This window comes from Battus philenor, unplaced genomic scaffold, assembly GCF_028537555.1.
Source record: "Battus philenor isolate CCGP_79_NKW_IND1 unplaced genomic scaffold, ilBatPhil1.0.hap1 SCAF_5, whole genome shotgun sequence".
Taxonomy (NCBI): Eukaryota; Metazoa; Arthropoda; class Insecta; order Lepidoptera; family Papilionidae; genus Battus; species Battus philenor.
The window spans coordinates 131510-157474 of record NW_027181715.1 but is presented as its reverse complement, the minus strand read 5'-3'; the positions used below and the strand labels follow the sequence as shown (position 1 = coordinate 157474).

The 25965-nt window shown below is 37.1% G+C and overlaps 4 protein-coding genes across 4 annotated transcripts; 2 read left to right on the top strand and 2 right to left on the bottom strand.

Annotated features, from left to right (window-relative positions):
• The first annotated feature begins 1 nt into the window (after position 1).
• Positions 2-2780, top strand: LOC137929325 (apoptosis regulatory protein Siva). The gene is made up of 4 exons (XM_068772215.1): positions 2-270; positions 354-505; positions 1190-1341; positions 2487-2780. The coding sequence occupies exons 1-4, from the start codon at positions 159-161 to the stop codon at positions 2524-2526; spliced, it is 456 nt and encodes a 151-aa protein (XP_068628316.1). The 5' UTR covers positions 2-158; the 3' UTR covers positions 2527-2780.
• LOC137929326 (cytochrome b5-like) lies at positions 2773-17520 on the bottom strand. The gene is made up of 4 exons (XM_068772216.1): positions 17279-17520; positions 8448-8536; positions 6737-6847; positions 2773-3930 (listed from the first exon to the last, which is right to left on the bottom strand). The coding sequence occupies exons 1-4, from the start codon at positions 17393-17395 to the stop codon at positions 3855-3857; spliced, it is 393 nt and encodes a 130-aa protein (XP_068628317.1). The 5' UTR covers positions 17396-17520; the 3' UTR covers positions 2773-3854.
• A 909-nt stretch (positions 17521-18429) lies between these two features.
• LOC137929734 (CDGSH iron-sulfur domain-containing protein 3, mitochondrial) lies at positions 18430-19346 on the bottom strand. Its single transcript, XM_068772805.1, has 3 exons — positions 19130-19346; positions 18812-19038; positions 18430-18623 (listed from the first exon to the last, which is right to left on the bottom strand). The coding sequence occupies exons 1-3, from the start codon at positions 19187-19189 to the stop codon at positions 18491-18493; spliced, it is 420 nt and encodes a 139-aa protein (XP_068628906.1). The 5' UTR covers positions 19190-19346; the 3' UTR covers positions 18430-18490.
• Positions 19347-19542: 196 nt separating this feature from the next.
• On the top strand, positions 19543-25956 carry LOC137929534 (cell division cycle 7-related protein kinase-like). Its single transcript, XM_068772530.1, has 10 exons — positions 19543-19874; positions 19947-20172; positions 20782-20875; positions 21011-21153; positions 21229-21355; positions 21784-21906; positions 22240-22457; positions 23136-23233; positions 23746-23918; positions 24166-25956. The coding sequence occupies exons 1-10, from the start codon at positions 19742-19744 to the stop codon at positions 24310-24312; spliced, it is 1482 nt and encodes a 493-aa protein (XP_068628631.1). The 5' UTR covers positions 19543-19741; the 3' UTR covers positions 24313-25956.
• Positions 25957-25965: the final 9 nt, after the last annotated feature.

The window sequence follows — 25965 nt, the reverse complement described above, 5'->3', positions numbered from 1 at the left end:
CATAATAAATCTTAATATTGTATTGACATTTTATTAATACATTCGTTACCGTAAAGAAAAACATTTAGTGAAATTTATACTTAACGTCTCTAAGTAATCATTAGTGAAACTTTATATATATTTTCAATTTAATACAGCACAATTCACAAAACAAAGTGATGGCCACAAAACGTTCAAATCCGTTTATCGAAGACTTTATGCCACAGAGCAAGGTTCACGTCGGCCTGAAGCAATTTAATAACAATGAAGACAGGCTAAGAAAAGTTTATGGTATATAGCAACTAATTGTGTCACTACCCAAGGTATAAAAAGTTCTCTACCCTCATTATTTAATTTATCTAACGACTTTCCAGAGAAAACCCTAGAGCTTTTGTTTAGGGGAGCAAAGAAATCCTCCTGTCAAAACAATGCAAGTAATCAGGAAGTTTCGGTTGTTAATAATAGAGATGGCATGAAGCAGCTGGTTATTGGGAAGGATGGTTCTCTTCTCAATGAGGAAGCTAAGGTGGGTACTTAAAAAATTGTCAGAATTTGTTTTACTAAGTTCGGTAAATAATATTTTGTACATTATAAAAAATCTCTAATTGCAAATTATCATAAACATTTTGAATTCTAATATGTTAATAACTAGTTTAGTATATCAGCTCCTCCATAAGTTAAGTGTCTGGTCAGTTTTTCACAGCAGACCAGCTTTTCAAGCCATTGGTAACATACTACATATGATGGTAAAATAACTGACAATAAAAATGTATGTTTAAAAACCTACTTGAATAAAGATATTTTGAATTGGCATTTAAATACACCATCTCAATATATAATTATTTATTTTGTATAACAACCACAAGCCAAAAGAATCACCAAATGCACTGCAATATTTAAAATAAAAACTGCATTTGCCACAGAGAACATAATTAAACAGGAAATAAATATTAATTTGCTGGATGTAATAAGTAGACATTATATACTTATCAAACAACACATTTTTTTAATTTTGCTTAATACATAATGAATTTATTAAAATGGAACTTAAAAGGTCTTATTATTCTGAAAATTCAAGTTTTACTGTAAGAAAGTTTCAAAAATTGTAGATTCATAACAACTGACTTCCCAAGGAGGCTTGTTTCTCTGCAGTTAAGATTTCATTTCTAATACAATTTTATAAAAAATTTACTGTACTAATCTCCTTTAGGTTCAAGATAAAGCATGTGCAGTGACACATTGCAGCTGCGGTGCGGCTGTGGAGGTGTTCTGCAACTACTGTGAAAGGGCTCTCTGCAACTCTTGCCAACAGTTCTGCACACGCTGTCAGATGTACCACTGTTCACACTGTTCTCTTATTGGGTATGATTATATACTTTTTTAAGATATCCCTTCATTCAAGTCAGCCAATAAATACCCACAGCAATGAATAGGCCTCCCCCAAAAATAATCACAATTAATGCAACAATTGACTACCTGCAATGTTGATTATGTCATCATTTGACCTGGGGGGTTACCTATGCTGCATCTTCTGCCGTGTGATGGCCACTCAAGAAACTTTCGCTCCCAGCAGCAGTGGGCTGCAATTGTTTGAGCTATGAATGTGATATTAGTTTTTCTATGGACCTCATTGAATCAATCTTGCTGCAAAAAGTTGGGCATAGCTCTCTGTTAAGGTATAAATTATTTAGTTGTCTGAAACAACACAAAGGTATAACTCTGTGGCAATATTTAAGTGTTTACATAGATAAACTTCTAAGCTAAAGTGTATTTGCTGGCGGGCACTCCATGTTATAAGGTTTATTCTGTATAAGGAGACATTAGTTAGATATCTATCGCTGACTAGTGATTATTACATTTACAATTTTTGAATATTTAATTGTATAAATAGATTTTCAATGACATTTTCCATTTGTTTATTATCATTTATATCATTTTCCACTTTAGATTATTTACATTGACCACTTTAACTAACTTGTAATGATCACTTGAACGTGTCATAGGGAAAATTCCAGGAGAATCCTCCGATTAGATAAAAAAGTTGTATCAAATGGACCTCCATTTTGAAATCTTTCGAAAGTAAAATGTGTGGGACACTCTGAACTATAAAGCGCCCATGGCAAACTGAATTTTTTGGTACTAATTTAAAAAAAAATTCTTAATAACTTTAGCAATTTGTTCCCAAAATTTATTGTCACCCACAAAAATTAATTATACAATTTTTATGAGACTTCCTAGGAAGTTTATAATTAATTTTTTTGAGTCGATTGTGAGTCTAGTGAGTATTTAGTTCTCATTATTATTTTTGAAAAAACACCATGCTTTAAGTTTCTTTTTATTTCCATGAAGACTGGAAGATATGAACTGAAAACCATTTTGATATAAAAAAATCTCTATGGCCAAAAAATAACCTTATACTTATTATAATATTTTCAATTTTTACTCATTTGAAGGTAGTTCATGGACCAATTCCATATATTCAAATAAACATAATTGTCCCTTTTCAGGTCGGAAGGCGCTGAGATATGTGTCTCTTGTTACGGATAGCTCTGAAGCTGGACCGAGGCAGTAACAATAGTCTAAGTGTGTATTGACAACTTGATTTAAAATGAAAAGGCTTTACTGTTTTTTTTTCTCTAATGTTTATTGCACTGTAATTGTATTAATTAGATGTATGAATGTCTTAGTATGAAGGACATGTTGCAGTTGATTGTTAAATAATTTTTAAGGCTCTGAGCCACCTGGACATTATGAATGTTTTAGTATAGATAAAATTAAATAAAACACATATAATTTTTTAATATACTTTATATAAATACTTTGAAAAATTGAAACAAAACCTCAAACTATTAAACACATCTCTGATGTCACTTAGTTATTAAATTAAAAAAAAAACAATGGAATTGTATGATAGAAACAAAAAATGCACAAATTTTATTCTTAATAAATACGCAAGTTTCCTTAAATCATACACTCAAGGCCAAAAGTTAATACGTATATAAAAACCGAATTAACACCGCGTTCCAACACCCCATGCCATAAAATATTGAATAAAACTATTCTCATATAAAAGTATTCATATAGATGATTCATTTCCCTGGTCTGCAATGTACATTGCTTCGTTTGTGCGGAGCCTTACGTTGCGAACGCGCACCCAGCCAGCAACAGTGCGCACCGGCAACACAATCTAATTACATCAAAGAAAGTAACCTAACAACACCTGGACAGGCTTCAAGAAATTATAATTGGCTCATAACTATTATATCTATATTGCTTTACGTCATCACAAATGTTATGTGGCGTGCGCGAGCAGGAGGACCAACCGCTTCGAGGGTACACAGCGCGCACGTAATTGTAAAGTATGACGGCGACGCACGCGTGCAGTTCCAACATTACAAAAGTACAAACGGACGGCGGGTGGGACGCTAGCACCGGCACCATTAGTTATATTTTGCACATTGCACAGAATGCAACGCGCAGTCTCCGTGTGTAGTCTGAAGTGCATATTTAATTATTTATTTTGGTTGCAGTATATGAGCTACAGAATGTCGCAGCCGCGTCTCAAAACTAGGATTAATGTCATCAAATATGATTATCAGGAATATTGGACAATATCGTGAGGTATATCTCTTGGCAAATCTGTCACTTAAGCTACGGGCTCGGCCGCAAGCGCACGCGCCGAGCCGGGGAGGGATTTTGCTGCTCCATACAACTGAGCTACAAACGGAAAAAGGCACTAGGCACCGCGCCACACAGCTCCCCGCGCTCGAGAACTCCCTGAGAGCCCTCGACCTCGCCGAATCCATTGACTGCAGTACAAATTAGAGAAGGAAGCCATGTAGAGCGGTGCGGGAGGCTCAGCGCTGCGGCAGCCACTACGCGAACAGGTACCGGTACAGGATGGTGGCGGCCAGCGCCAACGCCAACGGCAGCACCCACGACGTCCACGCACTGACAAACAAACAAAAATGGATTAGCATCGACAGCAGTTGGGATGCGCTACTCCTTTTCTAAAAATAACATTATTTACAAGACATCAATATGCTCCATGTCTACGGTCAGGATTCATAAGTTATTTTATCGGCGTTGAGGCACCATCTCATCATAATCCTAGGTGTTATGTCTATCTGTGCACGTCATCGAACATAGATGTAAAGATAGAGAAAAGCGCCTGTTCCCATTCCTGGTTTGACCAGAAAATGCAAAGGCTTCTGTCAGCTTACTTTCCTCCGGTAGGTGGTTTAAACTGGCTATTATCATTTATCCGATATACAGTGGTGCCAGAACTTAAAAGTATATTTTCTGGTTCATGCAATGTCGCATAATCGGAAGAAAATTGTTATCCAGGTTAGAGCAAATGGCAAGAGGTCCGAAAGACTTTCCACTTCATGTTGATGGATTCAAAAGAAAGCTGGATTCACTCCCTCAGAGAGAGTAATACTTTTGTAGCCACAGCTGCTCCACCAACACCACACTACTACAAGAATATTATCAAATCAAACTAGCCTACATTACTTATATATAACATTGTCCAGAGCTTTCTATTTGTTTACCTTTTTTACAATTTTTGCAACGGTGGACTTAATGGCATATATTACTTAATCATCTTTTATTTGTGTAACCATGATCAGTAACAGGAATAAGTGGAAAAATTTTTTGGTTTGACTCTTTAAGCAGAATTTAGGTCAATAAATCATGTTAATATTTACTTAGGATCTCATATAGTGTTCAGTTGTGTACATCATAACAGGAATGACTACAATAAAATTGAGCTCTTCAGCCACAACTTACAATATGTGGCAGCGAAGTCACAGACATGCACTTATTTTAGAGCCCACAAAAAACTCAGTAGAGTTCTTTTATGATCACTTTCGCTGAATTCTTTACCGTAATAGTTAGACCATCACATCCCCAAGTATTATTATCACTTAAGAGTTTTAAACTTATTAAATTTATTTACATGATCACTATGAGGCATTGCATTATGTAGAAGTGTACTGTAAAACCAAACATTACCATATTTTATAGAGGATAGACACGGTTGTAATAAAATTACCATCAGCCTTACCACAACCACTCCACAAGAAAAAAATATTAAAAGAAACCATGTCATGTAGTTTTGTATGTCATGCATATCATGTAGTTTAAATGGTTTCAAATATATGCAGATCCATTAGGACTTAAATGTGATGTGTTTTATTAATTATAAAGAAGAAGCATTTAAATGTTAGTGTAGAAACAAGGAAAAGGAAATGTTTCAAATAAATTGTTAATAGGAAACACTGCTTTAAGGGTAGACAGACTTGTGTCCACTGGAAACGGAGCGCAGGCTTGGATATGATAAATAAGAAAGCTTGAGTTGATTAATGTTATTTATTGTTCCACTCTTACATGGGTGAACATTTACTTTGATATCACTGAACAGTTAGCGGCATAAGTTGTGATCAAATACCTAAAAAGCTCAACAAAGCTCATCAACATACTATCTATAACAAAAAGGCAATCATTTCATGAGTGCGCCTAAACTACTCTACACTACAGGCCTCCATGCCTATGTGGCTACACAAATATATATATCTACATAACAATTTTTTATTTCGCTCTCCCTACGGATGTGTGTGGTAGGAAGAAAAAGTTTCATATCATAAATTATATACATTTAGGAATATAGCAGAGAGCGTTTGTTAATCAATAATAAATAAATATTTGATAGTATAGTTTTAATTGGTTATAATATACTTATAATATATGAATATTAACAAACATCTTATAACATAAAATCACAATGCTATATAAGATCTACAGTAAATACAACAGGCTCCATAGAGATAGATTAATATGTTAAATAGAATACAGGTTTATTATTCGAGGCAGAAAGACTGGATGCGGAACCCTCACCAAGCCTTTGCGTTCGTTATTTTTTCTATTCGACAGCAACTCGAGATGACAGCGCATATATTGTCTTACGTCAAAAAGTATTTCGATTATAACTTATTCGCATTTATAAAAATAGATTTTTTTTAAATTACGAGCTCTGTACTTTGGTACATCTTTGGCACAGACAAAAATGGAATTTTGTTTCACATTTGATAATCTGTTTTCGTTTTAGTTATGAGAATGAGATTCTGGTAAAATCAAAACGGAAAAGGTTTTCTTCAATGAAACAACCATTTTAAAATGCTAGTTTAGACATTAAGTACCTTGAACATACTTGTATAAAAAAGGAGATATATTTGTATAAATAAATATCTGCTAGAAAAATAATATTTATTAAGGCTATTTAGCTAATTAAGTTTTCCTTATTCTTAGGATTATCTCCTAATAAGTACATAAATGAACGCTTCTGTTGCCTGAACTTTTTACTGGAGTTGCTGTCATGCTATTGGAGGTAACGCAAAGGCTTCGTTCAGTTAAGTAACAATAACATATAACTTGTCCTAATAAAAATTCATTGGTATAGCAGAACAAGTCACTTGATGAATTTAATGAAACCAACCTGAACACCGCCGCACGCCACTGCAATTTTATTAACGATAATAAGGCTTTAGAATTAGTAGTAAATACTTTAGCGGTGCGAACAAAAACTCGTTCGCGAAGTGTGTGCGGAGATTTTCACGGAAAGAATTATTGGAAGCCTCCAGGGAGGTGAGAGCTTCCCGGGGGTGAGTCCACCGTCGTTTGTGTGTATGCGAGCGCAGTGTGGTGGCGGTGTGGTGACAGTGGTGGCGGTGATGACGGTAACTAGGCGACTACGCACTTGCCCTGCTCCTGCGGCGTGTCGTTGCTCCACTGCGGCGCGAAGCCGGTCTTGCTGGGCGTGCGGTCTGCCTCCACCAGCTCGCCTATCTTGTACTGCTTCATCAGCGCCCTGCCGACGGTCAAAGTAATCTCGTTTCAATAAATACTCCTTGCAAGCCTTCTGGAATCATTCGATGCATAGAAGCACCTATCGATCAAGATTTCGTACTCCCGAGCGTACAGGGAAAATGAGTAAAAAAGATAAATATGAGATATACTGAACGTAACAGAGATAACCTCTGCCACGCGCGTGTAGGTTAAAATGTATTATCAATGCAGATTACCGCTATCACTGCCACGAACCGCTGCCGGCTCAAACTGCAAAAAACTTGTCTTTCCCATTTTAATAAATGCGCCTCATTCTACAAATTCCAAGGCCATTGGAATTGCACGCAGATAATCATAGAAGCCTGTTTTTTTGCACGCTTAAATAAATTGCAGTAACATACACCAATTAGCCGGCGCGTTTGCGTTTTGTTAATCAATAGCTCAAGTACAGAAATTGGTTGTAGATAGATATTACACAATAGTAAACAAAAAACAAAACAAAGAGAAAGTCAGTGTTGGACGGACGAAGGCGTCGACTACAGTTTTATGCATCAATGATTACGAATAACGTGTTGGACCGATACGGTTCTCTAGAATGTTCCACTACTTTCAGAAGATACTTGATAGTTTCAACTACTACTGCAGGTTTTCACTATTGGTATTGGTTGTTTTTTTTTTAATGGCCCCGCTATTGGGAGCCTCTCGTACCCCCTATCTGGCGTGGGACAGGGACTTTTTGTTTTAATTTATTTAGTTTTTTACAATTTTTTTTATTTTCTTACTCTTCATTTATACATCTTAAGATCTTTCATTCGGTTTTCTTCCACATTTCTTCTTTCATTCTCTTTCGCTCTGTGACCTTTCATTCCTCTCTCGTTACACATTAACATTTTGTAATTTTATTTCTGTTTATTTACATTGTTTTTTCGCTTAACATTAATATCACATTGTATATATCACATTAACATTTCTTATTTTCTATTTACATTTGTATTAATTTTCTTTAACTTTTATTTTTGTTAATTACTTTTATAATTATTTCTTTGCAGTATGAGAGGAAGTCGTCTTTGGTCTCTTTTTCGCTTATCAGGGAGGCTATGGTTTCCTCCCTGATTTTTACGCCAGACCGGCACTCGATTTCGAGCCGGAGTCCCCCGAATGCGGGACACTGGGCGGTTATCATTGTTAAAGGTAAACATAAAATTTCACAAAACTTTGGCAGCCTAGTACTGAAAATGCTTATCCTAAACATACAGTACATAACTCGAGGAATCCCACAGATGTCTGGACTTGGGTCCTTACTTAATTTATAGGATGGATTAGACCGCTCTCCGAGTCAGGTCGCGTGACGTGACGAGCGGTTGGTTTCCCTTGGTCTATTTGCAAGTGACATCGCTGACTTGGCCAATAACTAACATTGACTTCAAGTGTTGAAGCAAGACCTTCAGATAAAAATTCGGACGCGTCTAATTGACCAAACATCGTGGCTTAGCCAACTAACAACAACAAACACAATTATTTTAACGAGAAGAGACTACGATGAACCTCTGAGAGAAGAGTTCCTCTTAGACAAATCTTCCTACGGAAAGAGATCAATTAAGATTGTTATTATTGCTCCTCACCTCGCGTCAGAGCTGTGACTGACATCCTCGAAGGGTTCCGTGGCGTCCTGGCCCGCTTTCTCTAGCAGCACCTCTTCACCACCAGGATGCTGTGGACAAAACAACAATATGGTATAGCATACAACAAATACAACATTGACATACAAAGCTTATTATGCAATAAACGAATATTTAAATGATAAGAGTTCATAGCAGTGATGTCTCATGATTATTTTTATTTCGTTTTGGCTATATCTGATAAAATTTATATATATAAATCGGTGTTAAACTTTATTAAAAAAATTGTTGTTGTAAAGTTTCTTCTTTCTTCTTCTGCACAACTATAGCACCTTGCGAAGTATAGTAAAAAATAAGATATATTAAAAAAAAAACATAGATTATACGATAATAGGTTCACGATCAATAAGAGTTCTGTAAAAAATTCCAATGTTAAATAAATAAACTTTATCTTTATTGATGTTTTAGGAAGCATAAAACCAAATAAGAGTTCGATGAACATGTTACAGCGCATGTGTGAGGTCTTTGTTTTGGGTGAAGTACCTCAACATAGCGATGTGGGTCTCTGATGTCTAACTCAACTCGCCATTATCGAGGTTCATAATTTACTTGATAAGCGTTGCACAGTGAACGCTGTTTCGCATGAACGTGTTCGTGTAAAAACGCATTCGGTTTTAACACGGAGCGGTCAACGAGTCAATGAACTGAATCTGCAGTACTTTGCTCTGGAAATGTAAAACGCGCGATAGGATATTCTAGCCGAAAATCAGACAGAAAAACGATCTCATAATAGAAACAGCTTACAATTTGATACAGATGATCATAGAAAGGTTGTTCAAGCAGAAAGCAAGATATCCCTAACGTATTTATTTAGATAATAATTCTTCATTCAGCCCAGTTAGTATTGTTGATAACTAAAACCGCTATAAAAACCAAAACCGCACATATATATGATAGACGACATGTAATTCATACCTCCGGCCTGTCACCATAAGAGTAGAGATAGACCATAAGATGTCGTAAGTTAACTTGTTGAATGTGTATCCAATCAAAGTGTATTCAACCAATATATATCCAATCTATATGTATCTAATCAATGTGTATTCAATGATTATGTAGCGTATCAAGTGTATCGTGTTTCGAAACGTGAGGTCCACGCCCCACGGGGGGAAAAATTCGTAAATTGACTCGACACGTGTTTATGTCTCGCTTTAATATAAAAATTATATATGCTACATAAGGGGTGTAAGAATTTTAGGTGTAAACTGTCGGACACGACACGAAAAAGGACGTGAAACGTCGGATTAGAGCAGATTTCCTCAAACTTTTTTGTGTCGTAGACCCCTTGCCATGTTTTACCATGTTGGGTAGACCCCCTACTTACCTGATATTGATTTCCTGTAAATTTCTAACTGTAGTGCAATTTAGTGTTAGAAACATAAAGTAAAAACACATGATAATTTATGAATTTAATTTAAATTAAAACTACTCAAATTAAAATTTTGTACCTGTTATGTAAAATATACGTAACATATATAATGTTTTGATATTATAAGATAGTATGATGTAAGTAAATAGGTACTATTAGTGTATGTGTTGAGATCCACCATCGTGGACCCCCATTTTTATTTCATGGACCCCCAAATTTTTTTTCGCTGACGTAGACCCCTTGCAGGTTGCCATAGACCCCTAGGGGTCGATATAGACCACTTTGGGAATCACTGGATTAGAGGAATCAGTTCATTAAACGCGTTCAATAAAGAGATCGTCTTAATTTGCATAAAAAGCGCATTCATTTCTGTCGTGCATGTCTGTTAGAACTGCTTGTGTGACGTCAATTCGCTTATATTTGAAGTAGTACTTCACGTGATGCAAAAACATTGTTGAGACAAGACTTCTTTCGACAGAAGGCCACTGTTCAACAAGCTTAGCTCGGGCCGTTTTAATTTTCTATCAAATTGGGAAGCTCCCAAGCTATTAGGTTGCATGGGTATACACTCATAGAGTAACTCACGAGCGAGCCGCGCCCGGCATGGATGATCACTCACCACTCATTCAGGGCGCCAAACCACGTCTACCTTGTATAACGTTGTCGGGCTACAACGTTACAACCACTCCTTAAGGTACAGGGAGAAAATTAGCGGATAGTCCAGGAGGTACTTGACACTGTAGTGGCTCGTATAAGTTTGCAATCCGTGTTTGGCTGAAAATTGTTTTGTGTATTGGTCGTTGCATCATCCGGAAAGTCGAGAATGTATTCCGGTCTCAAGACGGTGCATTGTTTGAAAAAGGTGTTGACTGGATTGCTTTACAGATACCGACGCCTATCAACAGATTTACAGAGACAGCACTGCGGAGGCTTAAGGTTGAAAAGCTGCAAGACACCTCCACAAAATACTCTGCTTATGATAGTCACCCTCGAGTTGATGTCTCAAGGTCCGACTGTGTGCCGGCGGATGTGGGCACATGATTAATGCGTGCACAAATAAGTGAAACTCTGCGTCGAACACGACCTGAATTATAATCAACGAAACTTAAACCCAGCCGCGCCTTAGGCCTGTTGTACACGCACGTATTTCGCCATGAAAATCGACGCTTAGTTCAACGCATGTAACGGCACGGTTATTAACGTTGTAACATTGTGAGAGCTTGCCGACATAAACAGCCGCGAAGCCTCGGCGAGCTTGTGCAGCGGCTCGAGCCGGGGCTCCTCTGGTTGTCTTCGAGCTTTGCTATTTTAAAACAGGTCTCAGGCTAACCCGCGGAATCTGTTAATGACATTCCATCCACAAATTTATACGTAGTATATAAGAGTATTTTTTTCTTATTTGGGATTTATAGCGCGCACGCCCGTAGCTAAGCGCAGAGAACTTCCAACTACGCGGCATTTGGCCTGTGGCTGTGCCGTGTCATGTACAACTTGCACGTGTTTTTTTGTTCTTCGTGAAAAATAGGTACTAGTGGACAACGGTAAATAATTTTTGTGTTGTTTTGTTAATTTTTTTATTCCTGATTATGATATTGAATTGCATAATAAGAAACAAACGAAGGTCAAAGAGCGGCGTCCGAATTAAATTCTGCAGTGATAACGGTAACGTCCGACGCGGCGCGGCGCCGGCGCAGGCGCACGGACACGCGGCTCGTGTTATGAGACACCGAGCGTTACACGTTACGTAACGTTTATGATTGCCTCATTGATTGTAAGTGTTCTTAAACGTATCTATTGATGTATTCTATTGCCAATTCTATCTAAATATCTACGCAATGGATTTACAGGATTTGCAGTTATTACTGCAGGCGTCGCCGTTCCATGAAACAATTCCTGAGCTACATGTACCAATTGATCACGCGCTGCGTACGCGGCAACACGGCCTCACAGCTGTTTCGTAACTGCATATCAATTAATGATACGATATAATAACAATAACGATGGAAAGGTGACCACGCGCTATTTATTTATTAAAACAGATCAATATATATATATATATATATATATATATATATATATATATATATATATATATATATATAAATATAGAGAGAGAGAGAGAGAATGATAGAAGGTAATAAAGCAAAGTAATCAGCTTAGTTGCCCGCGCATGGGTAACTATTCGCTGCGGTTGATTGTAGCGCGAGCCCTTTTCGACAATATCAGTCAACAATCAGTTTTAAAGGTTCGTTGAGGTCTGAACCAATATATCCTACCCTTTGGACAAGTGCCACGGCATCTCCGCTAGCTTAGGAAACGAAAGTTCCAGACTTATTAGTCGAAATAGAAACAGAGCAGTTATCTACTTAAGGCTTAACTAAATATTACGCATTAAAATAGAACAGTTTTTAGCTGATTACGTTTCGATTAATTATCTGTTACCAAAGTTTTGAGCGATTTACTGCTCTTATGGTCAAACAATACCGACCTACGCGTCATGTTTCCTGCGAGATCTTAAGCGCTACCCATTCTTTATAGAGTTAGTTTTATTTCAAAGGAAATCGAAATTGGTTCGATAAAAACGTAACGTAAAACATGTTGCGCGCAGTTGCGCAGGCCGCGCGTCGCGCTAACGAGCGCGCCCATCCGATCGCACTTTAGAGTCCGATACGGCCTTATCGCCTAATTGAACAGTTACTGCGCGCGCATTAAATCTGTCCTTTAGTACCTACTGGCGTGTTCTTTATTTGGGTACGCATAGATAACATCGATACAGCGGCACTTCGACTAGTAGTATAGTACAACTGTCCGGTTTGGCGGAGGCCGTCGCTGGGGAAATTATTTACTTTTCTATTAATGATAGAGTGGCATTTCACCAAACACAATGTTCATTATAAGGATTTGTACCAATACATTGACCAAGTTTTATCAAAAATAGTACGAAACTAGTAAATTTGCAATCGTTCAAATGTGAACGTTTCTGGTACTAGCCAATCAATAGCCAAGGTAATAGCCGTTGGTGATCGTCTAAGAAATCTCGCGACAGTACCGCGCACGAGCATCAGTAACGCAGGAGAAATATCTGCCGTACAATTAAACAGCAACAATGTATACTTTTGTACAATTACATCTTCATCGCCGGCAAGAATGGATGTCGAGGCCGTGCGCTTCAGTAAAACGATTTGTCCATAAAAGTGAAGTCACGCTCCGTGACGTATGACACGCGCACACGGAAGCCGCTGGAATTAATCTTAAATTAAAACATTACCACTGCGAAGGTTTCACAGAAACACCGAGTCCGCGAATTGCACGGCATTAAATAAAATTCAATTGAATGTTCTTATATAAATGGTTGAAACGCGCGAGTCCCTTTTACAATCAATACGTCGTGTCATCATGTGAACCCATAGCGACGAGCACTGAGCTCACTCTTATTTGAAACTAAATCATTAAACCCTTTGTAAATAATAGCACGAGATTGAATTTTATCACCAAAAGTTAACCGAAGTCCATCGAGACTTTTTTTGAAAATCACAAATAGAGACATGCTAAATCCGTAATAATCCAAAACGGCCATCCAATCCAGTGGAATTGTAGTGTTGCAGCCGCCCGAGGAGCCTTCACAGAAAGCCTTCGAGCTTTGATACCTTAAAAGAGGTGTGAGAATAAGCGCCCTCGGCGTCTTGCCCCTCCGCACCCGCGGCATCTGCGAGTGCCATGACGGCTGCAGACCAAGTCAGATTTTACAACAACAAAAAAAAACGCTGAAACGTAATTTTAACTTTACTGCAAATTTGTGAAAATTGATGACAGAATAATATATATATAAAAAGATTAGTACCGAGTTCTACAGGATGATTGTAGGTAGGTATAGAAGCATTAAGGGCGTGAATGTTGTACCTCATTTCCATATCTAAGATAATAATTAAAAGTATTTTCAAGTGGGCAGTTTTAAAAAGTTTCAATGTGACTAACGTGTCTCGGATCTTTGTCGCAATGAATTTGAGAAAAATTCCATTGCCCTCCATTACAAAAATGGTTAATTATACCAATATTAAAAATGAATTATCAACTCAATTATTACGTAATGCTTTTTTAAAGGTTTATTAACGTCAAAATATTATAAGCACTTTGAATGACTAAATAATATATTTCCACAAATTAACAAATATATTTTATAACTCTCCATGTGCTTCCAGCTAGTGCTGTACCATGAAGGTCTGTGCGGTGCTCCAGGAACACGTCACTTGAACATTTTTCTTGTGTACACTACCTTCAATCAGCAGTTATAACACATAAGGAAGCAAGACAGCGTCCGCATTCGATGCCGCAAAAAAAACTAATTGTATTTTAGAGCATGATGCCATGGAATGACTTGCACTTCGACCCGTGTGTCTCAGCTCTCCGCGCGGCTCGGTATCAAAATGTCCTATTTAAGTATATAAATATCATATCGATGAGACCCGCTCCGCACTATGCCTCAAGTAAATCTTATTCAGGCTGACCACTAAAGCACCTACACCATAAAAATATTTTTCAGATGCAATTTTTAATAAGATAAACTTGAATTTATTGACTCGGTATGTCCATCTATTATTAGAGATGCAACTAAAATATTACCACGTGCGTATGTTTTATATCATAATATCTGTTGAAGAGTCAAGTTAAAGTAAAAGCGAATTTATTACTAAAAATAATTGATGAAACGTTGCTGTTAAGAAAAATTTTATGAAAAAGAGATGCCACTACTTTGAACCCGCTGTCGTTTACATAAAAGGCTCTAGCACACACTATGTGCAATACCATCTTTGTTGTTTACCAATGTCCTGAACAACTAAGTAAAGTGATTCGGCAATCATTCTAACCCGATGGTATACTTTAAGATCTACCCATACAATGCCACGTTTTTAAAAATTAAAATCCTACGCAGTATCACGTTGCTCTTTGAATGGTTGACCGGCATATCATACTACGTTACATGCAGAATTATGATGACATTTGGTTTTTATTTTTCATTAGCGCGGTCGACGTGTGAACGAGTAAGAACGAAAAAATCGCAAACTGCAAGTCATTCACGCGAGATTAAACACAACACTCGTAGGGTCAAATCAGAAATTCGTGATGCGAAACGTGCTCCACAAATTTTCTGCTCATGATTGTACCAAAATGTCAAATCAAACCAATTGTCTGACATGAAAAAAAAAAGCTTCACGAAGTTCTACGCATGGGTGCGGTCCCACATATCGATGCTACAAAAATATGAAATGGTCATAAGAGCTCAAAAACCCAAAAAAATAATTCGTAGGAATGATTTAATAGACGTTACAAACTAAACATTCTTCTGAATCGATTATTATTACTTTTTATGGCTTTGAACAAGTTTCCGTATTTAAAAACTGGGTTATCTCCATCACAGCCAGTTAAAAAGATTTCTCCATAACAACCCGATAAATATCTCAATCTAATAGAGTGTTTAGATGCATATAAAGATGTACAAATTAATATAGAAATGAGGGCACGGGTCTGGCATTCCTCGTTCGTGGCGTTGGCACGCGGAATGCTGGGGTGACGTTCTCCCCCGCCCACCCCCAGCTACCCCATCGCTGATGCTGGGCACGTCTATTATTACGGAACTTAAAGACCCGTTATGCGAATTCCGCGAAAATTATGTGTAAGCGGATAATTATTTTTTTATATTAAGTACATTTAATTCACTAATCCCAGTATCGCTCTATTCAAGCTCTATTGTATATAAAATTAACTTTAGCTTTATATCTTATCTCAACATTCTTATCTTAACATGCATAGACTTTACAATAAATTTTTACATAGGTAAAACTTATACATACTTTGCATATGTAAGTTAATTTACCAAAGAATTAATTAAATTAGATAGACCTATATTTGATTTGTTAAAATTTATATTACCATTAAATGTGCAGACAGAGGATAGTGAATATAATAAAAGGTAAATTAGTAAAATAAATAGAAAACAATAAACAGTTTCAGCTAATAAATATTGAATGTGTGACATCTCCTTTATATATAAGATACCACTGAAGCAAAAAGCACTATTTATTGTATATAACATGTCCCATTTATTTTCAAATAAGTAGTATTTTTGGACATTATTATTAAGAACTGACATGTAAATATCTTAAAACACAGTATATATTTAATCAATATTGAAATGTGGTAGTCACAAATATTATCATTAAATATTATTACTAAAGAAAGATTAAGGTCAGCATGGAATTTATTTAAACTTGTATGTGAAGATTTTTTTAAATTGACCTTCAAATACAATTCAATGACTCACAAAGCAATGCCAAGTTTGTCTAATATCTTTAAGTATAACATGAATTTTTGGTATTGATAACTGTTTTAACAGTTCAGTGCAGAGGTATGCATAACAGCACATGCACCTGACAGATGTTTAGTAAAGTTTTTGTGTTCACATTTATTGTCTCTTAGGAGTCTGGTCACATTAAATTGAATTTTATGCAGTTGTACAAATTGTTTCATGATCTATAGAATTTCTTTTTGAAATATACATGTAACTAAATTGTTATGCTTGAAAATTAACCACATTGTAGATGTTACTCTAATAATTGATTTTATCCCAATTGTACTTTAGGAATATCTCTGCAAGAGAAAATAAACTGTTGTCCATCAAGCCGACCTTATCACAAATCTTTAAGCGGTTTATTTCTACAATATACTAGTTCCTTTACTAAGTTTTATTTCAATTTTTGTGGATATAGTAGTAATATTAATTTTCATTATGTTCTATGTAATTGATTGTGAAAGTACTTGAAACTTTTAAGCATTTTTCATTCATCTATGCGTTAATTTTCAATAATTTCCTAATGACATTTGAAACCACATATTCTTAAAAAATATATTTTGTGTAAAAGTAACTTATTTGCCCATGTTGTATTTGTGAATAAATAAACTTTAAAAAAACATGCTTACTATTAAAAAATTATTTTAATAAAATTTATGAACATGAAAATGTAATATCATATTTTTAACATGCTAATGAAACTTATATATAAGCGACATATTCTACCCCTACACCGATAGGATGTTTCAATACACTTCCAATAAGTAAACTGGGAGGGAATTCAATCTAGAAGTTTGCCTTTTGTATATATTTCATTTTAAAGACACATATACAAATAATAAATTAACAATTGTGCATAAAGTTATGACGTAGATTTAACATTTTAAAAAAAATTAAAAAGTTGAAAATGAATTACAATTTGTCGTGCAAAAATTACCGCGATAGGCAATAGCATCACACCGACGAAAACGACATTTATTCATTACGTCTACCCTCGCCTATTACAATACAGCGAGTAGGTTATTTGTTGAGTTGCCCGGGTGCAAATTGCCGACTCACCTCGTCCAGGAACTTGGTCACATCGTAGACTCCGTTATGTATGATGAGGATCGCGTCTTCGCGCGAATTTCTGCATTTGAGCTCCTCCCGCGTGAACAGTTTCATTTGCTGCTCCATTTTCCTAACTATTATATTACTTTGCGTTTGCAATGCGACTGCCTCGCGCCAAAGTTACAGTGTTAAAGCGCCGTCTATTGAAACGCAACGCCGAAACCAACTGGGAAATGACACGAAGTTTTTTATGTAAACATGATATGAAACGTCAAATTCGGTGTTGTCAGCTCCCTGCAACCATATGTCTCAACGAAGTTTAACATAATAAATAATACAAATAATCGTTACACTTTAACAAATCTTAGATATCTTATGCAGAAACCTACGTCTATTTTTTAAATTCAATTGTTTGATACTTGAAAAATGACAATTAAGGGTTACTTTGGAATTTATACTCATCTTACAAAACTTAATTTTAAAAATACTATTCAGAAATTGTCCTTAACGTTTGTCCAATCAAATATTTTATTTTTGAAATATTTTTTTAAAAAATACGTTTTTTTCTAAATGAACTTTTAAGATACTTAAGAAGAACTTATTGCGCAAAATTAACTCAGTATATATTTTTATAACAATATATAAGCACCAAAGTTATTGTTTGTTTCACCCTAAGACTTGCTGCCTCTTTTTAGTTTACCTTGAATGCACATTCAACAGATTCTTGATAAACGATGTGGACCTAGATTTACTACTTTATCTTTATGTCCATAGTTTTTGGTCTAGTAAGTCTTATTTAGGATTTTTTTGTTATCAGCTTGGTAGTTGGAAGATATAACACAATTGTAATAGTATTCTCAAGAATGGCTATATGAATTTTTATAAGCCCTTGTATTAATTCTTTATATGAAACAAAAAATGTTAATAGACATTTATTATTCTAGTTTAACTTAGAGTTCTAAGGCTAAAACTTGGTGATTAGAGATGCACATCTATATCTACAAGCACCAGTAATCACAGAATAATATATGTTAAGACCAAATATTAATCTCTTTTGTAACAATAATATTGGTTCAATCAACAAGCATGCAACTCTAAGTAAAATTTATAAGTCAATAAAGGATGCAGAAAGAAGAAAACATAAAGATTGTTTTAATTATTTTAATCTATTTCTAATTTAACAAACAATTCACCTAATTTCTAACAAACATAATAGTCATGCTATACTTTAATGGTTGTTGCCTCCTGTATTTCCTTCTGCTTATGGGTGCCGTCACAGAATGGCCTATTTTTTGTTTGTTTACAATTGCATAGCCAATAATCCTTTGTTTTATCAACTTTAAATCTGATGGGCCTGAAACACAAGTTTATACTGTAGATAAAAGATTTTTTGATGAAAAAGTAATATATCTTGAGACAATATGTTACACTAATTAAAATGTATTACTTCTAGAAGTACCACAAATGCTTTCTTCATACATAGATTAGGCTTAGCCCAAAAGCAACACCAATAACAGATCAAATGGATAGAACTTATCTTACCTCTGGCTGATTTTCAAATACACATCCTTGTGAGTTCCATCACACATCGGCTGAGTCTTGGAGCGGCCACAGAGACACCAGTGGTATGTCTTGCCTTCTTCAAGGACCAGCTTAAAGGGTTTTCGATCGTACACAATGCCATTGTCGCTCTGACTATTTGCAGAGTACACAGTGTTTAATGGATTCTTCGGAATTTCTGGCTTGGGAGGTTTTGTCACATAATTAGCCTGCAAAATTATAATTATATTTAATTATGTATCAATTTCTATGCACTGTAAACATGTTGCAAAGTCATTATTGAAGTTTCGTTAATATAACCTGTTTACTTATTGATCTAAGCGAGAGGTTCAATAAAGTTGTACAACTTTTTGTAAACATATTAAGTTCTTGTATTGAAATTCGTAAACTGTTAAACAAAGTCTACTTTAGAACGTTCTTCTCATTATACAGTGATGTAAAACTTAAAGATAAGAAGTAATAAATAAGAAGCCTAAATGGGCGAGATAAAAACAATTTTAGACACTTTCTCGCTAGTTGACAGTTGACACTTACCAAAGTGCTGTGTCGTAGCAATTGTTAATATTTTGTCGTGGCCTAATAAGAAATACCGTTAACATTTTTTTAAACAAAATCTTCAAATACATCTGTTGTTCAATACCTTATTGTATTAACTCTACAAAGACAATTTTTTTTAGTAAAATTCTCGATTAGATATGAACACAGATGTTTAATTTGATGCACTCAATATTGACAGCTAATGACATTGACATTTTCATTTTTTTCTTTTTCACATGTTTTTCGCTTAAGATTGTTTTCATTTTCGTTGTTTTCCCCTCGACAACCATAAAACCATAGGACCAGCAGAAGGGAATATTATTGTAGCGTTCTCGTTTTTGTTTCAAAAAAACATGAAACGGTTTCCAAAAAGGGATGTCCAGAATTAGAGGAATCGAGGCGAAAGCCAAAGTACAAAAAAATGAGTTACAGAATCTACTCTGTAAGAATGGATTTAACATTAGAAAGAAAAATGAAGTGGAAACATTTAGCAAAGACGACATTGAAAGTAAGAAGACCTCTCTTTATACTAATTTGTAAACGTAAGAAACACTTTTGAGTTTTTTTTTATATGTTCTAGAGCAACAAATACATGAACTGCTGCAAAAGCTCCCAACTTTGGACAAAATATTCGAGGTCCATCGCAAAATTGGAGAAGGCACCTTTAGCTCTGTGTACCTTGGCTCTCTGCGCCGCCATTCTCCGCTGCCGCCGGGCGAACGCCGTTGGTTCGCCATCAAGCACCTGGTGCCCACCGCTCACCCGGCGCGCGTCGAGCACGAGCTGAGGTGCCTCCAGGATATGGGGTATAGTGTAATTCGACATTAAACAGTAAACTGCTTGCCAATGTGTCACAAAATCAACTATCTGAAATTGCACCTGTCGATGCCTAAGTATGGGATTTTTTGGTTTTGTCACCCACAACAGTAAGATTTTTGTTGGTTTAAAAAGCTATGATGGCAAGTATTTTTATAGTTACACAAAACTCATATTCTCCCACATAAGTCTTGCTTCTCAAATTTATCATTGTACAGGTATCTTTTCTATGAGCTTAGGAGTTTAAGAATTTCTATAAGCTGAAAGGACTTCCTGGTTTGAAAGTATTTGGTACTGCTTAGTGTCACTCAGTCAACAAGACAACCGTGTTTTTATTTAAAATCAATATTTGTATGATTAACATAAAAGCAGGTGATGTTGTGGCTTGTTAAGTTGTTTGTTCTCAGCTGTTTACTTACATTGCTTATGTTCAATGTCACACCCATGTGTTCCACTTGCTTTGACATCATTGTGTTTTAGTATAATGCTATAAGAGTAACAAGTATTAGGGACTATTTTTCCTCTTTTTATTAATCATAATTTATTAATTAATCATAGATTAGAATGTAATTAAAATTAATTATTAAATTATTTTTCAGGGGAAAAAACAATGTGATAGGTGTGGACTTATGCTTGAGACATTTGGACACCATAGTGTTTATTATGCCATATATACCTCACAGGAAGTTCTCTGTAAGTTGCCCTCCCCAAATATATCTACAATATTACATTTTGCATCATATCCTAAAACATGACATAAATGCCTAACATACATACATATGCTCCAATTTGTGCATATTACATATAAGGTTTTTTGTTTAATTTCAGGAGTATGTGGGAGAGATGGATGCTGATGAGTTGCGGTGCTACATGCGCGCTCTGCTGGTCGCACTGCGGCATGTGCATTCATTTGGTGTCATCCATCGGGATGTGAAGCCTAGCAATTTCCTCTATGACCGAGATAATAAAAGGTGAAGCACGTTTTATTATTAAATACAGATTTTAATAGGAGAACAATCTTTAGTCTGTTAAATACACTATTGCAGGTATCTCTTGGTGGATTTTGGTTTGGCGCAGCGAGTGTGTGTGGCATCTGACGAGTCTTCTGCACCTGTTGCAGGGCCTGCACCCGCTCATGCCAACACCAATAAGCGTCCCAGGGAACAGATGGAGGTTATCTATTGATATGTTGTGATGACAATGTTTAACTATTATAAGTTAGCTGCAGTTTCAAACTGTGTGGTTGTCCACATAAAGGAAAAGAACCAAAGTTTTTGGGAGTAACCAGTTATTATTTTAGGAAAATTATCTGTTTTGGCTTAATCTCAATAGCATAGTCATAAATTTCCAGTCCTTTCTGAATTTGTTTTGCTCAGGGAGAGATTGTTCAGATCATTTATATATTTAAAGCAATTTCATGGATACTAACATTCTGTTAAGAATGGTATAAGGAAATCTGAAGTCAATTATGAGAAGTGTTTCCTGAAACCTTAACAAAAGCTTTAAATAACAATTGGAGCTAAAGAGTGTGATGCCTCTTAAAAAAAATATTCTTATAATCAAAACATGCTACCTGTGGTTAACGATAATCGTTTTCCTAGGACAACTCACCACCGGGCGCCAAACGGATGGCCCTGGATCTGACGGTTGGACCGAAGAGGGTCAATGTCAGCACTCCACTTCCAAAGAAGCTGCCATGCCTGCCAAAGTTACAGGCCACCAAGGTTAACTTACATGTATACACTATCTTCATTATGTTGTACTAAGGAGCTACATGTCTTGGTTATGATGTCATTTTAATAGAGTCCACATATATACTATATCTGATTTTTGGTGGGTGATCTCGACGGTGTTAAAACAAAACTTATGTCACATGTACTTTCTGATATTATAACTACTACAACTAGAGTTTTAATTTTGTCTTTTATGTAAAACAATTGTCATGCGACTAAACATTGTATGGCGAATAACCTTAAATAAATGTTTTGTGCGTTAGAAATGAAAGTGTTGAGTTATCAATCATTGTTTTAGACTGAAGTAGACCATATTTTGTGCAGGCGGCGGATACAGACGCGGCCGCCGGCGAGTGCGCGTGCTGGGGCGCGGGGGGCGTGTGCGCGGGGCGAGGGTGCGCGGTGCGGACGTGCGCGCGCGCCCCTCGTGCCGGCACACAGGGCTTCCGGCCGCCTGAGGTGTTACTCAAGTGGACGCACCAGAGCGCCGCCGTCGACCTGTGGGCCGCCGGCGTCGTGCTCGCCACTGTGCTCGCCAACAGGTACTGACCACACAAACGCACGCCTATTGTAATCTATTAATGTATATATATATATGTATATATATATATATATATATATATACAGGCACGGTCCATTGACACCTGAAAGGTAACAATGCTTATTGGTCGATATACCATAATCGCCAAGTTTTGAAAACCAGCCCGTTGGCGATTGCAGTGTATTATGGTACACAGACGCCGTTGTCCATTCTCTTAAAACTTGTTTGTAAACAATAGCAATCCTATATAACTAATGCACAGTGTGGAATCAAATTAGAGTTTTGCAAACTATAGTCTCAGTACTTGACCGCTGAACTACCAGTAGTAAATGCAAATACAATTATTATAAAGAACAAGACAAATTGCATTTAAACAAGAAATTTATTTATTTATCAACAACATAGAATAATATATGTTTCCGAAAGATTCTCGAGAAGCAATCATGAGCCGGTGGATTTGGTGTAAGTAAACCTCCCACTGAGTAGACCGACTACATTATCATGGCTGTGGGACATCGCTGGATGCAGGCAACGCCAGATTTTTTGGAAAGGGCCTATGCCTTATAATGGATCTCTGATAACTGATGTGGTGATAGTGATGTTATTATTATGTTAAATATTTAGCTTCAATGAATATAAGAGAAGCGCTTAAGGACATGAGTGTGCGCCTGGCCCGCAGGTACCCGTTCTTCCGTGCGGCGGACGACGTGTCGGCGCTGGCTGAGGTGGCCGACCTGCTGGGCACCGACGCGCTGCAGCGCACCGCGCGCGCCCTCGGTACCGCCTCATCTGCATCACTAGTGCTTCTGGTCCAATTCTTTTTGGAGACGAACATGTCTAAAATCGATTTTATTTCTAAATTTTCATTGCTCAATCAGCCATTAAATCCAGCTTCAGCCCCTGGGACATCTTTAAATTGTAATGCTACATGATTTGCTTGATTGTTTAAACAGAAGTGATTGATAATAATAATGAGTCCCCACACTGTGATGGCTATGCAAACTGCTGAAGCAGCGGAAAAGCGATGCACGTCGTAGACTGCACAGCTCGAATGTGGGAGGTGTGGGGCATGCTTGGGTGGTCACCCAATTACACCTGGTTGCTGTGTAAAATGCCCGCTCAAGCAGCTTAAAACCATGGTGACCTGCCAAAGCAAACCAGCAGGCAGCTTGACCAGCTCGCTAACTTGTGGTCTAGAAACTATTGGACTATTGATGCTAAATTCATTTTTTAACATAACATAACATTATACTTATATATATATATATATATATATTGTTTGGTATCAGGGCGACGTGTGCTGACATCGACGCGGCGGCCAGGGTTGTGCTTGCGTAAGCTGTGCGCGCGTCTCCGCGCAGTGCCCGCGCCCCCTGCTCCCCGCCCCGCTGCCACAGGCGCCGCGTGTGCCAGCTGCCGTCTGGCGCGCGCCGCCTGCCTCTGCCCCGACGAGAACGTACCGGTACTACCCTTAGTTGTTTACGCCGGAAGCGCTACAGAAACGTGCCCTCAGCAATTTCTTCTTTAGAGAATAAACTTGGGGGTCGGGTTTTTTGTAGGGCGTGTGTTCTCAGACACTCGTAATAGAGCTTGTCCCTTGAGTTCAAACAAGTTCATTGTAGATACAAACTATGTATTTCCTTTTTTACACAACCGTTATACAGATTATTAACGTTGCCATGTTCTAATTTGGACGTTGCGGCACGCAGGCCAGCAATTTCGACCCTGGCGTGCTAGTGTGCGGATTCCCGGACAGCGCGTTCGCGTTGGCCGCGCGGCTGCTGGAGCCCAACCCTTCGCTGCGCATCTCCGCCGACGACGCGCTGCGCCACCCCTTCCTGGCGAGCGACGACTGAGCATTCTGCTCTCTCCAAACAACCGTTTAAAAGTCATTTTGATAACAAACAAAAATTTTAATGAATTGACTGTATCGTGACCTTTTTTTATAGATATGTAAAGTGTGAGGGAGACAGAGTGATTCATTTTATTATCGCTGCGTCTCGCTCACACTTACCGAAAAAGGAGACAAATATTGTTTGCACAAACTTAGGACTTGTTCTCATTTTAATTGCTGCATCGCTAAATTAGTATGCGGATTGCTTTGTTTATAGTTAAGTATAGTTAAAAGACAACGACAGGATGTCGAGGGGGAGATGTTATCATACATATGGAGGCAGCAAAGGTGACTCATGTTACATCGACACATGATGAGCTTGCGGTAACGCCTGATAAATAATAATATTGGTAACAAACATTTCCAGGTTTTGCACAGCTTGTATCAAACTTCTAGTCTACTCTGAAGGTGTTTCACAGATGAGTACAATCAGAAAGACAATGTTTACACGATTAAAATTTCTAACCTAAATTCTCTGAAAACTTGTTTAGTTTAACCATTATTTATTTTTATGCCTTATGTAATGGTTCATCACCTTCAAAAAATTTGTAGAACGGTAACTGTATTTTTGATTTAATTTAAACTCATATATCTGCACGTTTGTTCCTCTGATAACAATAACTTGCTGTTGCGACGCAATTCATCTCTGTGTTCAGAGCTTGCTAGAAGTTTACCGCAAGCTTTACTATCTGTCCGCTCACGTATTTTAACGCGAGACAGCTTAAGGTGACGGTTTATGTTGCCACTTCCACACGCCGCGCTGCTGCCTCAACGTATAAGCCAACTCTCGCCGGCTGTCGGCCCATTGCATGAATTCCTTTAGTACATAATTTATTAACTGTAGATGTAAGCGCAGCCACGCGTATTCGCCGGGCGGTTCATTTTAATGATTATTTTAAAGTGCAAATGGTGGCTTACTAGATTTATAGTTAGTGATAGTAATGCTTTTGAGATGGTTCTTGTTTTATATTGCAAAGAGAGCAACAACTGCAGTCCTGTCCGTTGCCTTGACATGGGAGAGGCTAATTGCTTGCAAGTGTAGTTAATACTTTTGCGCTGCATCCACGGACTACCGTGTTATGTGTAGATCACAATGTTAACAAATATTTTTACAATGAAGTTTTATATGAAGCTACTGACATCACAAATGACTACAAGCCTGCAGAGCCTCTGAGAGAGCTTTTAATGAATTTTAATTTTCAACCTTTGCACCGTCGTATCTAACGCACTGTTATTTAGTCAAGGGTTGCCGCATATCTTAGTTATATGGAACCTAACCTCAATGGAATAGTGGGTATATATTTATGGTAATAACTACATATGTTGTATGTATAAGATGGACGGCTAAACCCAGAGTCCTCTTTACATGTAATATTTCATTTTATTTTTTTACAAAATAGATGTCATGTCACATTTATTACTGACTTCTGAATTCCCTTAATTATTTTGAAAAGTCGTCGCGAGTGGCCGTAACTGTCCCATTCCGTCCTTGAGGATTGGTGGGATCGCCCTCAGGAAGTGCCTTAGAAAACTGTGTTCAGTAGGGCATTGTGTTGTTACCTCATTGTTAAAGTTCTTAATGAAATAAACTCGCATTGAATTATAACTTGTTTCC